The sequence below is a fragment of the Larus michahellis genome, chromosome 15 (assembly GCF_964199755.1).
Source record: "Larus michahellis chromosome 15, bLarMic1.1, whole genome shotgun sequence".
Classification (NCBI taxonomy): Eukaryota; Metazoa; Chordata; class Aves; order Charadriiformes; family Laridae; genus Larus; species Larus michahellis.
Genome location: NC_133910.1, coordinates 260,251 through 277,242, shown reverse-complemented (window position 1 = coordinate 277,242; position 16,992 = coordinate 260,251). Strand labels below are relative to the sequence as shown.

At 55.1% G+C, this 16,992-nt stretch overlaps 3 protein-coding genes across 5 annotated transcripts; all 3 read left to right on the top strand.

The window, feature by feature from the left end:
* The first annotated feature begins 2 nt into the window (after positions 1 to 2).
* On the top strand, positions 3 to 2,080 carry LOC141751607 (adenylate cyclase type 10-like). The gene is made up of 2 exons (XM_074608713.1): positions 3 to 1,280; positions 1,926 to 2,080. The coding sequence occupies exons 1-2, from the start codon at positions 1,052 to 1,054 to the stop codon at positions 2,078 to 2,080; spliced, it is 384 nt and encodes a 127-aa protein (XP_074464814.1). The 5' UTR covers positions 3 to 1,051.
* LOC141751606 (adenylate cyclase type 10-like) lies at positions 2,050 to 5,539 on the top strand. 2 transcript variants are annotated; one of them, XM_074608712.1, is made up of 7 exons: positions 2,050 to 2,264; positions 2,501 to 2,540; positions 3,038 to 3,260; positions 3,654 to 3,752; positions 3,911 to 4,086; positions 4,697 to 4,919; positions 5,033 to 5,539. In XM_074608712.1, the coding sequence occupies exons 3-7, from the start codon at positions 3,183 to 3,185 to the stop codon at positions 5,048 to 5,050; spliced, it is 594 nt and encodes a 197-aa protein (XP_074464813.1). In that variant the 5' UTR covers positions 2,050 to 2,264; positions 2,501 to 2,540; positions 3,038 to 3,182; the 3' UTR covers positions 5,051 to 5,539. The 2 variants fall into 2 exon arrangements, with proteins under 2 accessions (XP_074464813.1, XP_074464812.1); XM_074608711.1 differs by lacking the exons at positions 2,050 to 2,264; positions 2,501 to 2,540 and having other exon boundaries at positions 2,654 to 3,260.
* A 4,703-nt stretch (positions 5,540 to 10,242) lies between these two features.
* On the top strand, positions 10,243 to 13,058 carry LOC141751550 (adenylate cyclase type 10-like). Of its 2 annotated transcripts, XR_012590023.1 has the most exons (6): positions 10,529 to 10,849; positions 11,243 to 11,341; positions 11,500 to 11,675; positions 12,285 to 12,507; positions 12,621 to 12,842; positions 12,933 to 13,058. XR_012590023.1 is itself a non-coding variant. In XM_074608569.1 (5 exons), exons 1-5 carry the CDS (start codon positions 10,574 to 10,576, stop codon positions 12,636 to 12,638), a joined length of 792 nt encoding a protein of 263 aa, XP_074464670.1. In that variant the 5' UTR covers positions 10,243 to 10,573; the 3' UTR covers positions 12,639 to 13,058. The 2 variants fall into 2 exon arrangements, 1 of the variants encoding a protein (XP_074464670.1); XM_074608569.1 differs by having other exon boundaries at positions 10,243 to 10,849; positions 12,621 to 13,058.
* The last annotated feature ends 3,934 nt before the right edge of the window (positions 13,059 to 16,992 follow it).

Genomic DNA, 16,992 nt, shown 5'->3' with positions numbered 1-16,992 from the left:
CTCTGCCGGCTGTCAGCTGTGCTGGGGCTCCTTCCCGGGGCAGGGGCTGGAGGGAGGCCGGGCATCCGTGTGCTGCAGAGTCACCCTCTCAGCGTGGGGGCTCTGCTGGGAAGGCGGCTCCGGTCCCACCAGAAACAGGCCTGGGGCTGCAGGCAGCTGCTTTCCCCTCCTGTGAGCCTGCTGGCTGCTCTCCGTCAGCAGGTAGGAGAGAAAAGGTTATCCGTGCAACACTGAAATGGCTCCCTTTTCTCACCAAAACAAATACTTTGCTGGGAAAAGGCTTTGACTTGCCTCTGTCCCAACTTTGACGCAGCATCTGTGTTGCTGTTCTCTTTTTAAGTTCCCCAGCTAATGCTGGTCTCAAGGCACTTAATCCAAACCAAATCCTTCTCTTTTTTCTTCTTTTTTTTCGTTTTGTTTTGGTTTTTTGTTTTCTGCGGATCGGCATGGAAATCCTCCTGTAGCCAGGGGAGCTGGATGGGGGAGCTTTCAATGAGTGTCCCTCCTCTCTGGCCATAGACATTTGTTATGAATTGTGAAGAGACATCATGCTAAAGTATTCCTGCTGTGAAGTGGCTTTGTCCAAAAAAAAAAAAAAAAAAAAAAAAGAAAACCAAGAGAAAGGAATAGTATTGTCTGGCCAAGTTAAGGCAAGCGTTGTGGGGAGCTCTGTGTCCACCTGTGATGTGGGGAAAGTTCTCTGTGTGTGCTGTTGGGCAAAAGCCTACTCCAGATCTGGTAGGGCACATCATGGGATGCGCATACCTGCTGGGTCCTGCCCTCCCTGCCCTCGGTGGGGGAGCATTTGTTTGAGCATCTGGCTTTTCCCCAGGCCTCATGGCCTGCGATTCCATCAGGAGCGGAGCCAGTTTGAAGATGCCTACCCTGGGTTGCGATTGCCCAGTAGGTGCAGCCGCAAGGAGAGGAGGCCAAAGTCTACCCCATCTCATGGGTTGAAACTTTCCAGCCTCTCCAGCCTCAGCATGGGGAAGAGGCAAGAGAGACGTGTTGTTTCTTCTTGACAGAGATTGCGCTGACTCAGCTGGATCGGATGCAGCCGCTGACGCGGATGGTTGTGAAGTTTGCAGCCATCATCGGGCCGGTGTTTACCACCCAGCTCCTGTTGCACATCCTTCCCACTGGCCTCAGGACCCATATGAATTCCTTGTTGGACGAGCTGGTGAGCGACAACATCCTGAGGTGGCTGAAAAACACAGAGGTGCCAGAAGATGTGCAAGATCCTACCGAGGGGCCAGCCACCTCTTCGCAGGTGGAGAGCAGTAAGTGGTAGCAGGCAGGTGGACAAGGGAGCTCCCAGCTGTGTCCCGGCAGGGCTCCCCAGGGCATGGTGCGCTTCCCCTGCTGTGAGGGGTGGCTGGGGCTCAGGCAGGCACGGCTCTTTGCGATGGGTTGTTCAAAGACCTTACGGGTCAGTCTCAAAGCCCGCTAGCTTTGCGCTGGAGGGAGGTTCCCACCAAGTGCCATCCCGAGTGCTGCTCGTAGCGCAGGCACGGGAGGGCGTGTGGAGCCCCTGACATCCTCTCCCAGCCACCTGATCAAAGATGCTCTCCAGGTTGCCCCGGGGCCCTTGACGGGCTTTTATTCAGCTTTGACTCCCCTGTGGCGCAGGAGGAAGCTCAGGAGGCTGGGGACTGCCTTGCCAAGAGCAGGGAGAAAGTGCTGGACGGGGCTTGCTTGGGCTGGTGGTGACATGCCCAGCTCCTGCCTGGAGCGCAGCTGAGCGCTGTGTCCGCGGGGCTGGGCTAGCGTCAGCAAGGCAAGCTGGGCCCTTTTGCCCCGTGCTGCAAGGCTTGGTATGCAGCAGTGCTGGTTGGCTGGCAAGGGTGCACGCCAAGGCATGACTCTCGTGCCCCAGCTGCGACGGCCCTGAGCTGGGGCTGATGCCGAGGCCCTTTGCCTTGCAGGTGTGCAGAGGCCCTCTCCCAGCACGAGGACCGAGGAGCAGCAGCCTGGCGTCTTGGCCTTCTGCGTCCCGCTGCTGCAGAAGGCTGCGTACGAGCTGTGGCCCGGGAGGCAGCGAGTCGCCTTGCGCGGCAAGTGTGCCGCCTTCCTGGAGTAGCACGCGCACAAATGCAAGAGCTGCGGCCAAGGGGAGTTTGTCGCCTTCCACCACTTCGCCGTCACCAGCAGCCAGGACGGAGGCAGCTGTCGGGACCCTGCCGACGGAGGCGACTCATGCAGCTGGGAGGCCTTGGTGCTGGCTGGAGAAGAGCTGAAGCAGGATAGGACCCACGCCACTGGGGGTACGCTGTGCACCGTGCTCCACAGCCCGGGCCCTCCAGGAGCCCAGGGGTGTATGCTGGGGATCGGCTGGGAGGAGGTCTGCCGGGGACGAGCCCAGGAGCTGAGGACAACCACCGCAGACTTTGCTCAGCGTGTCGGCACCCTCGCAAGGGTCCTTGAAGCCCAGTGGGAGAGCGAGAGCAGCTCTTCCCCTGGGGCAGGCGAGGAGGTGTCTAACCCCCTGTTTTCTTTGCAGATGCCGCAGAGCAGCAGGCTTTCACGGAGGCGGAAACCGGGTGAGCAGACAAGGGTTTGATTCTCTGTAAAGGCAGGGGCCTCAGGGGTCTCCAGAGGAGACCAAGGAAGCGCTGGCATTTGCCTGCCGGTTGTGACTCTAGCTTAAGGAAGAGGCTTTCTGTGAGGTGGGAGCTGGGAAGAGATGGCCACGGAGGTGAGACAGTGCTGGAGGAAGCCCGTGGGCTCCTAGTGATGGTCACACTACGCTGGAGCAGGCCTTGCTTTCCAGTTCCTCGAGAGGAGCGCTACAAAATCTGCAGGCGAAAAGCCACCACAAGGGAGCCGGGTGGTTTGCCTGGGGGAGGTGACAGAAAGCCCAGCTTGTCTTCTTCTCCCTGGCTACAAAGCAGCTGTAGGAGTCATGCCTGCCCGTGGGCTCGCGCTCTCTTTTGAACAAAGGGCTTTTGATGGCCTCTCTGTGGGGCAAAAGACCAGTGTAGGTGATGCCTGTGCATTCTTTGCTCTCTTCTTCCCCTGGGAACGGTGCTCTGACTAGTGTGGCGGAGCGGCTTCTGCCAGAGGGCGAACAGACAACTGAGCTGCCCGACGAGACCGACAGGCAGCACAACGGCACACACTGGTGTGAATGCCGAGCCATCGTGGAATCGGTGCTTGTGCCTTTGGCTCGCCACTACGTGGCAATGGGCGATGCCGACCGAGCCTTTTACTACCTTCTGGAGTGTACTGCTGCCTACCTGCACGTCTCCAACAGCTACATGGTGAGTTGCCTCGCTCGCCAGTGCCCACCGTGCACGGAGTCCTCTCAGTCAGCTGGCTCTGGGCAGGACAACTTCACCGCTGCAATAGGGCATGCCTTGACGGGGCCTTGGAAGGGACATGCTGGGGTCAGAGCCTGACTTCTTCCTCCGGCTTGCCTCTTCTGTGGACGGAGACACAGGCCACCGTGCCCATAGCAGGAGGGGAATTAGCAGGGAGGGGATCTGAAGGAGCACTGGTGCCTGTGCTCTGAGCCGGCGTGACTGTGTTGGGGCGGGCATCAGCAGGGGGAGAAACGGGCCCTCTTAAGACAGATGCCAGAGGCAACAGGGGAGGACGAGGCCGGCCATGGGCTCTGCATCACGCTCGCCTGCTCTCTCTGTGCTTGCGCAAAGGCCCTCATGAAGCTGAACGAAGCGGAGGTCCTGAGGAAGATGAAAGCCACTGCGATAGCCTGCTTTGAAGAGGCCACCTTCTTCAGCCTCAAAGGGGAGGTAAAGAGATGGGGAGGTCTGGAGGGATGTCCTGGGGGATGCAGCTGGATGCTTTCCCCGGCTGCAGGGGCTATCCCTGGCATCACAAGCCACCGGCAGACTCCGGCAGTCTCTTGGCCGACTCGAGCAGATCAGGGTGTTTCCCTTTTCCTCTGCAGGTTTGCTGGTGTATGCAACGCCTTCAGCTGGCAGAGAAAATGATGAGGGAGGCTTTGAGCTTGCTCAGAAGGAACTTCCCCGAGACCTTCCTTGGCGCCTTTGTCAAGGCTCAGGTGGAAAAGTTGCCTTGTGTCGCTTACGTGAGAAGAGCAGCCTGCCTTCTGCAGAAGGGCCGGTAAGGAGCAGAACTGAGAACCCAGGGGAGGAAGAGCCATTTCCTACCTGGTCCCAGACCTGCCTGGGCTTGAGGCCACACGTGACCTGACGCATGGCCCTTACAGGACCGAGGGGTTAAGGAGCGATGTGCGGGTGGAATGGGGAACGACAGAGCCCCACACTCCCTCCCCCCTGCACGCTCCTTCCCCCCTGGGTAAAAAGCAGCTCACAGCCGGGGCTGTGCCTGCCGGCACGCGTCGACGGCGGCAGGGCCTTGGTGGTGGCTGGGGACAGAGAGCTGCAAACAGGGAGTAGAGGCTGACGAGGGGCAGGGGAAGGAGCAGTGGGTGGGGGTGAGGTGTGAGAGCGAGGAAGCTCAGAGGGCGATAACCCTTTTCTTGCCGGTTCCCAGCTTTGCTTGGGCCCCCGGGCGCTGTAGCGCCAACGCGCCCTCTCGAGCGGTCAGCTTCCCCTGGCGGCACTGCTTTGTTTGCCCCCTTCCTCTCCATCAGCTCCCTTTCCTCCCAGGAGGTGCGACTGGCTTGTCCGCCGCCCTGCTTTCCCCCAGCCCTGTCTGATTTAGCGCTGTACAGCGAGAGCCTCTGGGCCCAGCAGTTTCTCTCGTGCAGCAGGATGAAGAGGCTGGCCTGGCTGCTGCAGCAGAGCTGCTGCCTTTCCTTACTGGAGCGCCTCTTCAGCCTGGAGGGCACTTCCAGCGGACGGAGGTTCTCCCGCCTGGCAGCGCGCATGAAGGCCAACACGGACAGGGCGTTGGACTCCTGTTGGACAGCAGAACTCCCGCCACGCACAGACTTAGGACACAGACAGATGCCAGCACAGACGCAGACACAGGTACAATTGGGCACACAGGCACCGTACAGAGACCTTCACAGACGCCGGCACCAATACAGGCAGGGACACCCGTACTGATACCATCAGAGATACCACCGCCCATTCCGTTGCAGGTGCAGATGCCGTTGTAGAGGCCGTGGCAGACACAGATACCGCTGCAGACGCCCTTGCAGAAACCAGGTAGTCTTTCAGATGCAACTGCAGACGGAGATGCCATGGGAGAGACAGATGCCACACCAGATACCCTTTCGTGCGCCACTGCAGATGTAGACAAAACCGGAGTGCAGAGAGCATTGCAGATGCCCTTGCAGACAGAGGGAGCGTTGCTGATGCAGGTACCATTTCAGAGGAAGGCATCTTTGGGGATGCCGGTGCGGATGCAGATAAAATTGAAGATGGAAACGCAGATGGAGACCACGTTGCAGGTGCTGTTGCAGGTGCAGTTAGCGTGGCAGATGGTTTTCTTAAACAGGGACCATTCAGGACAACTTTACCGACTTCTTCTGTCACCAGAGCTGTATATTTGTTTTCCAAATAAAATGGTTCTTATGAAAACTCTGGAGTTCTGTTCTCCGCCATACAACTCTGCAATGACCAAGTCAAGTGGTATCGCCAGAGCGTTTCAATCTACTAGACTTCAGGAGACACTGATTAGCATTTGTAAAGCAACTTGACAGTGTTCTGGAGGGCTACAAAAGTAGAATTTGTAATGGCATGTTGCAGTTCCTTCTTTGTTGGATGGAGGAGTCAATATTAGTACAATTAGCCACTTCCCATGGCAAGCAGTTTTGAAAGAATCCAGCGTGTTTTGAAAGAATCGGGGAAGGAAGGCACTTCCTTGTGTTTCAAGCCTCTTCTGTCAAGGTACATTGGTACTGAAGTTCAAAAATAAGCACACATATTATGTGAGTTATCTCTGAAATAAGTCCGTTCACTGACAGAGAGCCGCCACAGTTTCTATTGTAATTTCACCAAAGACACCAAAGAGTAAGACATTTGTCAATGTCAGGCAGAGTTTGCCTTTGGTGAAGCCGTGTTGGCTGTCACCAATCACCTCCCTATTTCCCATGTGCCTCAGTAGCGTTTCCAGGAGGATCTGCTCCATGACCTTGCCAGGCACAGAGGTGAGACTGACCGGCCTGTAGTTCCCTGGGTCTTCCTTTTTTCCCTTTTTGAAAATGGGCGTTCTGTTTCCCCTTTTCCAATCAGCAGGAACTTCACCAGGCTGCCACGACTTCTCAAATATAATGGAAAGAGGCTTGGCGACTTCATCTGACAGCTCCCTCAGGACCCGTGGATGGATTTCATCTGGTCCCGTGGACTTATGCACCTTCAGGTTCCTCAGATGGTCCTGAACCTGATCTTCTCCTACAGTGGGCGCTTCTTCATTCTCATAGACCCTGCTTTTGCATCCTGCAACTTGGGTGGTGTGGGTGGAGCCCTTGCTGGTGAAGGCCGAGGCGAGAAAGTCATTCAGCATCTCAGCCTTCTCCGTGTCCTGGGTGACCAGGTCTCCTGTGTGCTTCCTGAGAGGGCCCACACCTTCCCTAGTCTTGCCTGTACCCGTGACGTACTCATAGGAGTTTTTCTTGTTATCCTTGATGCCCCTAGCCAGATTTAACCAGGCTGGGAAGTTTTCAAGTGACGTCCCTGACCCCGGCCCCGGGGAGGCAGCATACCTCCCTGTCAAGAGGGTCTGCGCGGCATATTGGGCCTACTACTATAACCCGCCTCTTCTCCCTTGCAGAGGCAGTTTTTAAACTGGGGGTAGGCCTTGTAGGTCCCGGCATCTCTTCTGGTGTAGCCAAACCATCTTCCATGCCATCCATGGGCTGGCCTCCCTCCTCAAGAGCCTCATACCTGTTGTGCAGAGGCACCTGGTTGGGGGATGTGGGCAAGGAGGGAGTTCGCTTCCCTCCCCTCGTAGGGACTAGCCTCCATTCACTGGCCTCCTTTTGGCCACTGCCTTCAGTGGCAGGGCGAAGGGACCAGATCTCCTTCAGCTCGGGGTTTTTTTGGGGGCTCTTCTGGTTTTTGACTCAGGGACCCGGTCAGAGTCTGCTTCCACCAATCCATTCCTTTCTCACTCTCCCTGATGCTCCGCAGCCCTTCTGTTTCCTCTTTCAGCTCTGCTGCCAGGCTGAGCAGATCATCCCCCTGGTGGCACCTCACGCAGCTGTCACCTCTTCTACCACCCACCAGCCCTGGGAGATTAAGGCACTCTCTGCAGCCGGCGACCTGGGGGGCTGCGTGCTTCCAGGGGAGCTCAGTTGGTACGGCCACGTCTGCTCTGGCAGGTGCAGCAGATGCGGGAAGCTGCGTCCTTCAGTTGGAGACCATGGCTGACCTTCCCCCCCGAGCGTCCTGCGCCCTTCCACGCGAACTGACGCGCCATGCCCTGCCTGCCCGCCCTGTTCACCGCACTCCCTTGGGCCGCCTTTGAAGGGGCTGGGGGCTGGCCGCTGCTGCTGCAGGCTCACTTGCCTCAGCCAGTGACCGTTGGTGGCGGTTACGCCTCCTTTAAACCTGCCGCGGCTGCTGCAGGCTCCGCCCCGGCCTCGTCAGACGCTCTCGCATCAGCTGTCAGCTGCGGGCTCCCTGCGGGTCCCTGCCACTGCCCGGTCTTCTCCCGGCCTCAGAAAAACTCGGAAAAAGCCCCTTTTCGCCACCGTTGCCCGGCTCTGCTGCCGACGTGCCAGCACCGGAGCTGTTTGCCTCGGCGAGTGACCTGTGCTTGTAGGTTTGCTGGCTTAAACCCTGTTTTTCATTTTACTGAGCCTCCACTGCACCAAGTGAAATTAAATTTCCAGTATTTCAAGTACTCTTGAGCGTCTCCCTGTGAAGCTGTGAAAGTTACTGCATTGCTCAAAGCAATGATGAGAAGCTCTCTGTGGTTCCAATTTGTAGCTACCACATGCTTGGTGACTTGACATTTCAAAAAATGGGTCTCAGCTGACCCATCCCCACCTGTTTGGCTTCTGAAGGAAAAACACTCATTTTTTAAAAACGCGACATGACGAGGAGAGTATCTTCTCCGTTGTTTTTGGTCCTAGATACAAACATTGGGCTTTTTGTCCTCGAGGTGAGACTGACCCGGAACATCCCACACAGAATCTCAAATACAAGGTTGCCGACTTCACGCCAAAGGCAATTAGCAAGAAAGAAATACAGTCTCCTCTGTTGACATTCGGGGACAGGTAGAGGAGAGTACTTCATTACTTACCAATGAAGTAATGAAGAAAAAAAACCCAAGGAACACAACACGCGTATTTATGCATGTATCATCACATACTCATCCTTCAGCCCTCGGGTCTGGGCTTTCTGATTCTCGGCACAGTGCTGGATGGTTTGTTTGCCGCACACTACGTTCTCCTCCTCCACAGGAATTCGTAGTTAGTACCAACCGTTTCATTACAGAACCAGAGCACAACACAGAGGGCAGTCAATAAGTAGCGGGTTTTGGTTTGTTACTTAGGATCATAGGTAAGGCATTCTTACCCATGGTAAGAATATAATAAGGTATAAAGAAGAGAACGGTATAACTTCCAAGAGAAATTATGATCTACCAAGGTATAGATATATATACATAGAAAAGTATATATATATCTCAATTAATGTGGAAACATTCTTTGTTTTTATGGGACTGTTGAATTGGGTCTCTAAAGAGTCTCTTCTATCCCTACGGGACAGGAGAACAGCATGAAAGGAATAGGTTAGGGAAAACTGTTTGGGTTTTTCCTGCCTCAGGCAAGGGCAAACCCATTCATGGGACTGTTTTTGCTCAAGGACCTGGAGGTACTTGGTGGGTGATGCTGGAGAATGGGGAAGCTCAATGTGTACCCCAAGGAAATTCGACCCTGGGTGAGAAGACTTAATTCCGAGCTGTATGATATTAACCGTTATATGATGCTAACAGTGTTCTAGAAGTGTTCTTCAGGATAACACAGTAGTGATGAAACCTGAATGTTGTGGTTTGGCCTCAGACGGCAACAAAGAACCATGTGCCGCTCGCTCGGGCCTTCCCAATACAGGACTCTTGGGTTGAGACAAAGGCAGTTTAACAGAACGGCAAAGGGAACAAGCAAACAACAACAATCACACGGACAGAGGAATATACAAACACGATCACGGAACCGCCGCTCCCCGCCGCTACCCGACCGGACCCGGGACGCCCCAGCCTGCTCCGAACGGTGACTTCCTGCCCCCTCCCCGGGCAGCTCAGGGTGGGCATGGCTCACATGGCATGGAATACCAGGAAAAATTAACCCTATCCCCGCCGGAACTAGGACATTATCCACCCCTTATTCCATACCATCTATGCCATGCCCGGATCTTACAGGTTCCAATGAATTGCCACCACTTTCCCCTGTCATATATATATATACACACATATATATTCATGCGGATATAATGCCCTTAGTTTATGGGCCATCCCTCCAAAGCGTCCGTTGAGTTCTTTTAATCCATGGCTTTGGGCTCCACCTGTTAGAACAGTCTCTCAGGGCAGGTGAGATGCTGGGTGGTGCTGGTCTGTTGCATGCTGTATTTTCGGAGGTTGTGACTGGTGCACCCGGTGTGGCTCATGCACACAATCCGTGGGCTGAAGACGTAGATCTTGAGGAAGTTGCTGGGCGCCAGCTGCTGAGGTCAGTTCTTATCCCATCACCCCTGTGCCTTACTCGTAGTACAACTGATAGCAATTATAGTAATGAGCACATACAGTGAGAGTGTTACTTAGCAATTAACAGCACACAATTTGATTCATTGGCTATTCTCACCCAAAATCAGATCCCCATGAGGTATACGTCGGACTTCCCCATGCTGCCACATCACGCACCAAGTGCACCCAGGTCCTTGGGCAGGATAGGTGATGTAGGGGCTGATGTGGGGAAGGTGATGAGAGCTGAAGCAGGATAGGACCCACGCCACTGGGGGTACGCTGTGCACTGTGCTCCACAGCCCGGGCCCTCCAGGAGCCCAGGGGTGTATGCTGGGGATCGGCTGGGAGGAGGTCTGCCGGGGACGAGCCCAGGAGCTGAGGACAACCACCGCAGACTTTGCTCAGCGTGTCGGCACCCTCGCAAGGGTCCTTGAAGCCCAGTGGGAGAGCGAGAGCAGCTCTTCCCCTGGGGCAGGCGAGGAGGTGTCTAACCCCCTGTTTTCTTTGCAGATGCCGCAGAGCAGCAGGCTTTCACAGAGGCGGAAACCGGGTGAGCAGACAAGGGTTTGATTCTCTGTAAAGGCAGGGGCCTCAGGGGTCTCCAGAGGAGACCAAGGAAGCGCTGGCATTTGCCTGCGGGTTGTGACTCTAGCTTAAGGAAGAGGCTTTCTGTGAGGTGGGAGCTGGGAAGAGATGGCCACGGAGGTGAGACAGTGCTGGAGGAAGCCCGTGGGCTCCTAGTGATGGTCACACTACGCTGGAGCAGGCCTTGCTTTCCAGTTCCTCGAGAGGAGCGCTACAAAATCTGCAGGCGAAAAGCCACCACAAGGGAGCCGGGTGGTTTGCCTGGGGGAGGTGACAGAAAGCCCAGCTTGTCTTCTTCTCCCTGGCTACAAAGCAGCTGTAGGAGTCATGCCTGCCCGTGGGCTCGTGCTCTCTTTTGAACAAAGGGCTTTTGATGGCCTCTCTGTGGGGCAAAAGACCAGTGTAGGTGATGCCTGTGCATTCTTTGCTCTCTTCTTCCCCTGGGAACGGTGCTCTGACTAGTGTGGCGGAGCGGCTTCTGCCAGAGGGCGAACAGACAACTGAGCTGCCCGACGAGACCGACAGGCAGCACAACGGCACACACTGGTGTGAATGCCGAGCCATCGTGGAATCGGTGCTTGTGCCTTTGGCTCGCCACTACGTGGCAATGGGCGATGCCGACCGAGCCTTTTACTACCTTCTGGAGTGTGCTGCTGCCTACCTGCACGTCTCCAACAGCTACATGGTGAGTTGCCTCGCTCGCCAGTGCCCACCGTGCACGGAGTCCTCTCAGTCAGCTGGCTCTGGGCAGGACAACTTCACCGCTGCAATAGGGCATGCCTTGACGGGGCCTTGGAAGGGACATGCTGGGGTCAGAGCCTGACTTCTTCCTCCGGCTTGCCTCTTCTGTGGACGGAGACACAGGCCACCGTGCCCATAGCAGGAGGGGAATTAGCAGGGAGGGGATCTGAAGGAGCACTGGTGCCTGTGCTCTGAGCCGGCGTGACTGTGTTGGGGCGGGCATCAGCAGGGGGAGAAACGGGCCCTCTTAAGACAGATGCCAGAGGCAACAGGGGAGGACGAGGCCGGCCATGGGCTCTGCATCACGCTCGCCTGCTCTCTCTGTGCTTGCGCAAAGGCCCTCATGAAGCTGAACGAAGCGGAGGTCCTGAGGAAGATGAAAGCCACTGCGATAGCCTGCTTTGAAGAGGCCACCTTCTTCAGCCTCAAAGGGGAGGTAAAGAGATGGGGAGGTCTGGAGGGATGTCCTGGGGGATGCAGCTGGATGCTTTCCCCGGCTGCAGGGGCTATCCCTGGCATCACAAGCCACCGGCAGACTCCGGCAGTCTCTTGGCCGACTCGAGCAGATCAGGGTGTTTCCCTTTTCCTCTGCAGGTTTGCTGGTGTATGCAACGCCTTCAGCTGGCAGAGAAAATGATGAGGGAGGCTTTGAGCTTGCTCAGAAGGAACTTCCCCGAGACCTTCCTTGGCGCCTTTGTCAAGGCTCAGGTGGAAAAGTTGCCTTGTGTCGCTTACGTGAGAAGAGCAGCCTGCCTTCTGCAGAAGGGCCGGTAAGGAGCAGAACTGAGAACCCAGGGGAGGAAGAGCCATTTCCTACCTGGTCCCAGACCTGCCTGGGCTTGAACCACACATGACCTGACGCACGGCCCTTACAGGACCGAGGGGTTAAGGAGCGATGTGCGGGTGGAATGGGGAACGACAGAGCCCCACACTCCCTCCCCCCTGCACGCTCCTTCCCCCCTGGGTAAAAAGCAGCTCACAGCCGGGGCTGTGCCTGCCGGCACGCGTCGACGGCGGCAGGGCCTTGGTGGTGGCTGGGGACAGAGAGCTGCAAACAGGGAGTAGAGGCTGACGAGGGGCAGGGGAAGGAGCAGTGGGTGGGGGTGAGGTGTGAGAGTGAGGAAGCTCAGAGGGCGATAACCCTTTTCTTGCCGGTTCCCAGCTTTGCTTGGGCCCCCGGGCGCTGTAGCGCCAACGCGCCCTCTCGAGCGGTCAGCTTCCCCTGGCGGCACTGCTTTGTTTGCCCCCTTCCTCTCCATCAGCTCCCTTTCCTCCCAGGAGGTGCGACTGGCTTGTCCGCCGCCCTGCTTTCCCCCAGCCCTGTCTGATTTAGCGCTGTACAGCGAGAGCCTCTGGGCCCAGCAGTTTCTCTCGTGCAGCAGGATGAAGAGGCTGGCCTGGCTGCTGCAGCAGAGCTGCTGCCTTTCCTTACTGGAGCGCCTCTTCAGCCTGGAGGGCACTTCCAGCGGACGGAGGTTCTCCCGCCTGGCAGCGCGCATGAAGGCCAACACGGACAGGGCGTTGGACTCCTGTTGGACAGCAGAACTCCCGCCACGCACAGACTTAGGACACAGACAGATGCCAGCACAGACGCAGACACAGGTACAATTGGGCACACAGGCACCGTACAGAGACCTTCACAGACGCCGGCACCAATACAGGCAGGGACACCCGTACTGATACCATCAGAGATACCACCGCCCATTCCGTTGCAGGTGCAGATGCCGTTGTAGAGGCCGTGGCAGACACAGATACCGCTGCAGACGCCCTTGCAGAAACCAGGTAGTCTTTCAGATGCAACTGCAGACGGAGATGCCATGGGAGAGACAGATGCCACACCAGATACCCTTTCGTGCGCCACTGCAGATGTAGACAAAACCGGAGTGCAGAGAGCATTGCAGATGCCCTTGCAGACAGAGGGAGCGTTGCTGATGCAGGTACCATTTCAGAGGAAGGCATCTTTGGGGATGCCGGTGCGGATGCAGATAAAATTGAAGATGGAAACGCAGATGGAGACCACGTTGCAGGTGCTGTTGCAGGTGCAGTTAGCGTGGCAGATGGTTTTCTTAAACAGGGACCATTCAGGACAACTTTACCGACTTCTTCTGTCACCAGAGCTGTATATTTGTTTTCCAAATAAAATGGTTCTTATGAAAACTCTGGAGTTCTGTTCTCCGCCATACAACTCTGCAATGACCAAGTCAAGTGGTATCGCCAGAGCGTTTCAATCTACTAGACTTCAGGAGACACTGATTAGCATTTGTAAAGCAACTTGACAGTGTTCTGGAGGGCTACAAAAGTAGAATTTGTAATGGCATGTTGCAGTTCCTTCTTTGTTGGATGGAGGAGTCAATATTAGTACAATTAGCCACTTCCCATCGCAAGCAGTTTTGAAAGAATCCAGCGTGTTTTGAAAGAATCGGGGAAGGAAGGCACTTCCTTGTGTTTCAAGCCTCTTCTGTCAAGGTACATTGGTACTGAAGTTCAAAAATAAGCACACATATTATGTGAGTTATCTCTGAAATAAGTCCGTTCACTGACAGAGAGCCGCCACAGTTTCTATTGTAATTTCACCAAAGACACCAAAGAGTAAGACATTTGTCAATGTCAGGCAGAGTTTGCCTTTGGTGAAGCCGTGTTGGCTGTCACCAATCACCTCCCTATTTCCCATGTGCCTCAGTAGCGTTTCCAGGAGGATCTGCTCCATGACCTTGCCAGGCACAGAGGTGAGACTGACCGGCCTGTAGTTCCCTGGGTCTTCCTTTTTTCCCTTTTTGAAAATGGGCGTTCTGTTTCCCCTTTTCCAATCAGCAGGAACTTCACCAGGCTGCCACGACTTCTCAAATATAATGGAAAGAGGCTTGCCGACTTCATCTGACAGCTCCCTCAGGACCCGTGGATGGATTTCATCTGGTCCCGTGGACTTATGCACCTTCAGGTTCCTCAGATGGTCCTGAACCTGATCTTCTCCTACAGTGGGCGCTTCTTCATTCTCATAGACCCTGCTTTTGCATCCTGCAACTTGGGTGGTGTGGGTGGAGCCCTTGCTGGTGAAGGCCGAGGCGAGAAAGTCATTCAGCATCTCAGCCTTCTCCGTGTCCTGGGTGACCAGGTCTCCTGTGTGCTTCCTGAGAGGGCCCACACCTTCCCTAGTCTTGCCTGTACCCGTGACGTACTCATAGGAGTTTTTCTTGTTATCCTTGATGCCCCTAGCCAGATTTAACCAGGCTGGGAAGTTTTCAAGTGACGTCCCTGACCCCGGCCCCGGGGAGGCAGCATACCTCCCTGTCAAGAGGGTCTGCGCGGCATATTGGGCCTACTACTATAACCCGCCTCTTCTCCCTTGCAGAGGCAGTTTTTAAACTGGGGGTAGGCCTTGCTGGTCCCGGCATCTCTTCTGGTGTAGCCAAACCATCTTCCATGCCATCCATGGGCTGGCCTCCCTCCTCAAGAGCCTCATACCTGTTGTGCAGAGGCACCTGGTTGGGGGATGTGGGCAAGGAGGGAGTTCGCTTCCCTCCCCTCGTAGGGACTAGCCTCCATTCACTGGCCTCCTTTTGGCCACTGCCTTCAGTGGCAGGGCGAAGGGACCAGATCTCCTTCAGCTCGGGGTTTTTTTGGGGGCTCTTCTGGTTTTTGACTCAGGGACCCGGTCAGAGTCTGCTTCCACCAATCCATTCCTTTCTCACTCTCCCTGATGCTCCGCAGCCCTTCTGTTTCCTCTTTCAGCTCTGCTGCCAGGCTGAGCAGATCATCCCCCTGGTGGCACCTCACGCAGCTGTCACCTCTTCTACCACCCACCAGCCCTGGGAGATTAAGGCACTCTCTGCAGCCGGCGACCTGGGGGGCTGCGTGCTTCCAGGGGAGCTCAGTTGGTACGGCCACGTCTGCTCTGGCAGGTGCAGCAGATGCGGGAAGCTGCGTCCTTCAGTTGGAGACCATGGCTGACCTTCCCCCCCGAGCGTCCTGCGCCCTTCCACGCGAACTGACGCGCCATGCCCTGCCTGCCCGCCCTGTTCACCGCACTCCCTTGGGCCGCCTTTGAAGGGGCTGGGGGCTGGCCGCTGCTGCTGCAGGCTCACTTGCCTCAGCCAGTGACCGTTGGTGGCGGTTACGCCTCCTTTAAACCTGCCGCGGCTGCTGCAGGCTCCGCCCCGGCCTCGTCAGACGCTCTCGCATCAGCTGTCAGCTGCGGGCTCCCTGCGGGTCCCTGCCACTGCCCGGTCTTCTCCCGGCCTCAGAAAAACTCGGAAAAAGCCCCTTTTCGCCACCGTTGCCCGGCTCTGCTGCCGACGTGCCAGCACCGGAGCTGTTTGCCTCGGCGAGTGACCTGTGCTTGTAGGTTTGCTGGCTTAAACCCTGTTTTTCATTTTACTGAGCCTCCACTGCACCAAGTGAAATTAAATTTCCAGTATTTCAAGTACTCTTGAGCGTCTCCCTGTGAAGCTGTGAAAGTTACTGCATTGCTCAAAGCAATGATGAGAAGCTCTCTGTGGTTCCAATTTGTAGCTACCACATGCTTGGTGACTTGACATTTCAAAAAATGGGTCTCAGCTGACCCATCCCCACCTGTTTGGCTTCTGAAGGAAAAACACTCATTTTTTAAAAACGCGACATGACGAGGAGAGTATCTTCTCCGTTGTTTTTGGTCCTAGATACAAACATTGGGCTTTTTGTCCTCGAGGTGAGACTGACCCGGAACATCCCACACAGAATCTCAAATACAAGGTTGCCGACTTCACGCCAAAGGCAATTAGCAAGAAAGAAATACAGTCTCCTCTGTTGACATTCGGGGACAGGTAGAGGAGAGTACTTCATTACTTACCAATGAAGTAATGAAGAAAAAAAACCCAAGGAACACAACACGCGTATTTATGCATGTATCATCACATACTCATCCTTCAGCCCTCGGGTCTGGGCTTTCTGATTCTCGGCACAGTGCTGGATGGTTTGTTTGCCGCACACTACGTTCTCCTCCTCCACAGGAATTCGTAGTTAGTACCAACCGTTTCATTACAGAACCAGAGCACAACACAGAGGGCAGTCAATAAGTAGCGGGTTTTGGTTTGTTACTTAGGATCATAGGTAAGGCATTCTTACCCATGGTAAGAATATAATAAGGTATAAAGAAGAGAACGGTATAACTTCCAAGAGAAATTATGATCTACCAAGGTATAGATATATATACATAGAAAAGTATATATATATCTCAATTAATGTGGAAACATTCTTTGTTTTTATGGGACTGTTGAATTGGGTCTCTAAAGAGTCTCTTCTATCCCTACGGGACAGGAGAACAGCATGAAAGGAATAGGTTAGGGAAAACTGTTTGGGTTTTTCCTGCCTCAGGCAAGGGCAAACCCATTCATGGGACTGTTTTTGCTCAAGGACCTGGAGGTACTTGGTGGGTGATGCTGGAGAATGGGGAAGCTCAATGTGTACCCCAAGGAAATTCGACCCTGGGTGAGAAGACTTAATTCCGAGCTGTATGATATTAACCGTTATATGATGCTAACAGTGTTCTAGAAGTGTTCTTCAGGATAACACAGTAGTGATGAAACCTGAATGTTGTGGTTTGGCCTCAGACGGCAACAAAGAACCATGTGCCGCTCGCTCGGGCCTTCCCAATACAGGACTCTTGGGTTGAGACAAAGGCAGTTTAACAGAACGGCAAAGGGAACAAGCAAACAACAACAATCACACGGACAGAGGAATATACAAACACGATCACGGAACCGCCGCTCCCCGCCGCTACCCGACCGGACCCGGGACGCCCCAGCCTGCTCCGAACGGTGACTTCCTGCCCCCTCCCCGGGCAGCTCAGGGTGGGCATGGCTCACATGGCATGGAATACCAGGAAAAATTAACCCTATCCCCGCCGGAACTAGGACATTATCCACCCCTTATTCCATACCATCTATGCCATGCCCGGATCTTACAGGTTCCAATGAATTGCCACCACTTTCCCCTGTCATATATATATATACACACATATATATTCATGCGGATATAATGCCCTTAGTTTATGGGCCATCCCTCCAAAGCGTCCGTTGAGTTCTTTTAATCCATGGCTTTGGGCTCCACCTG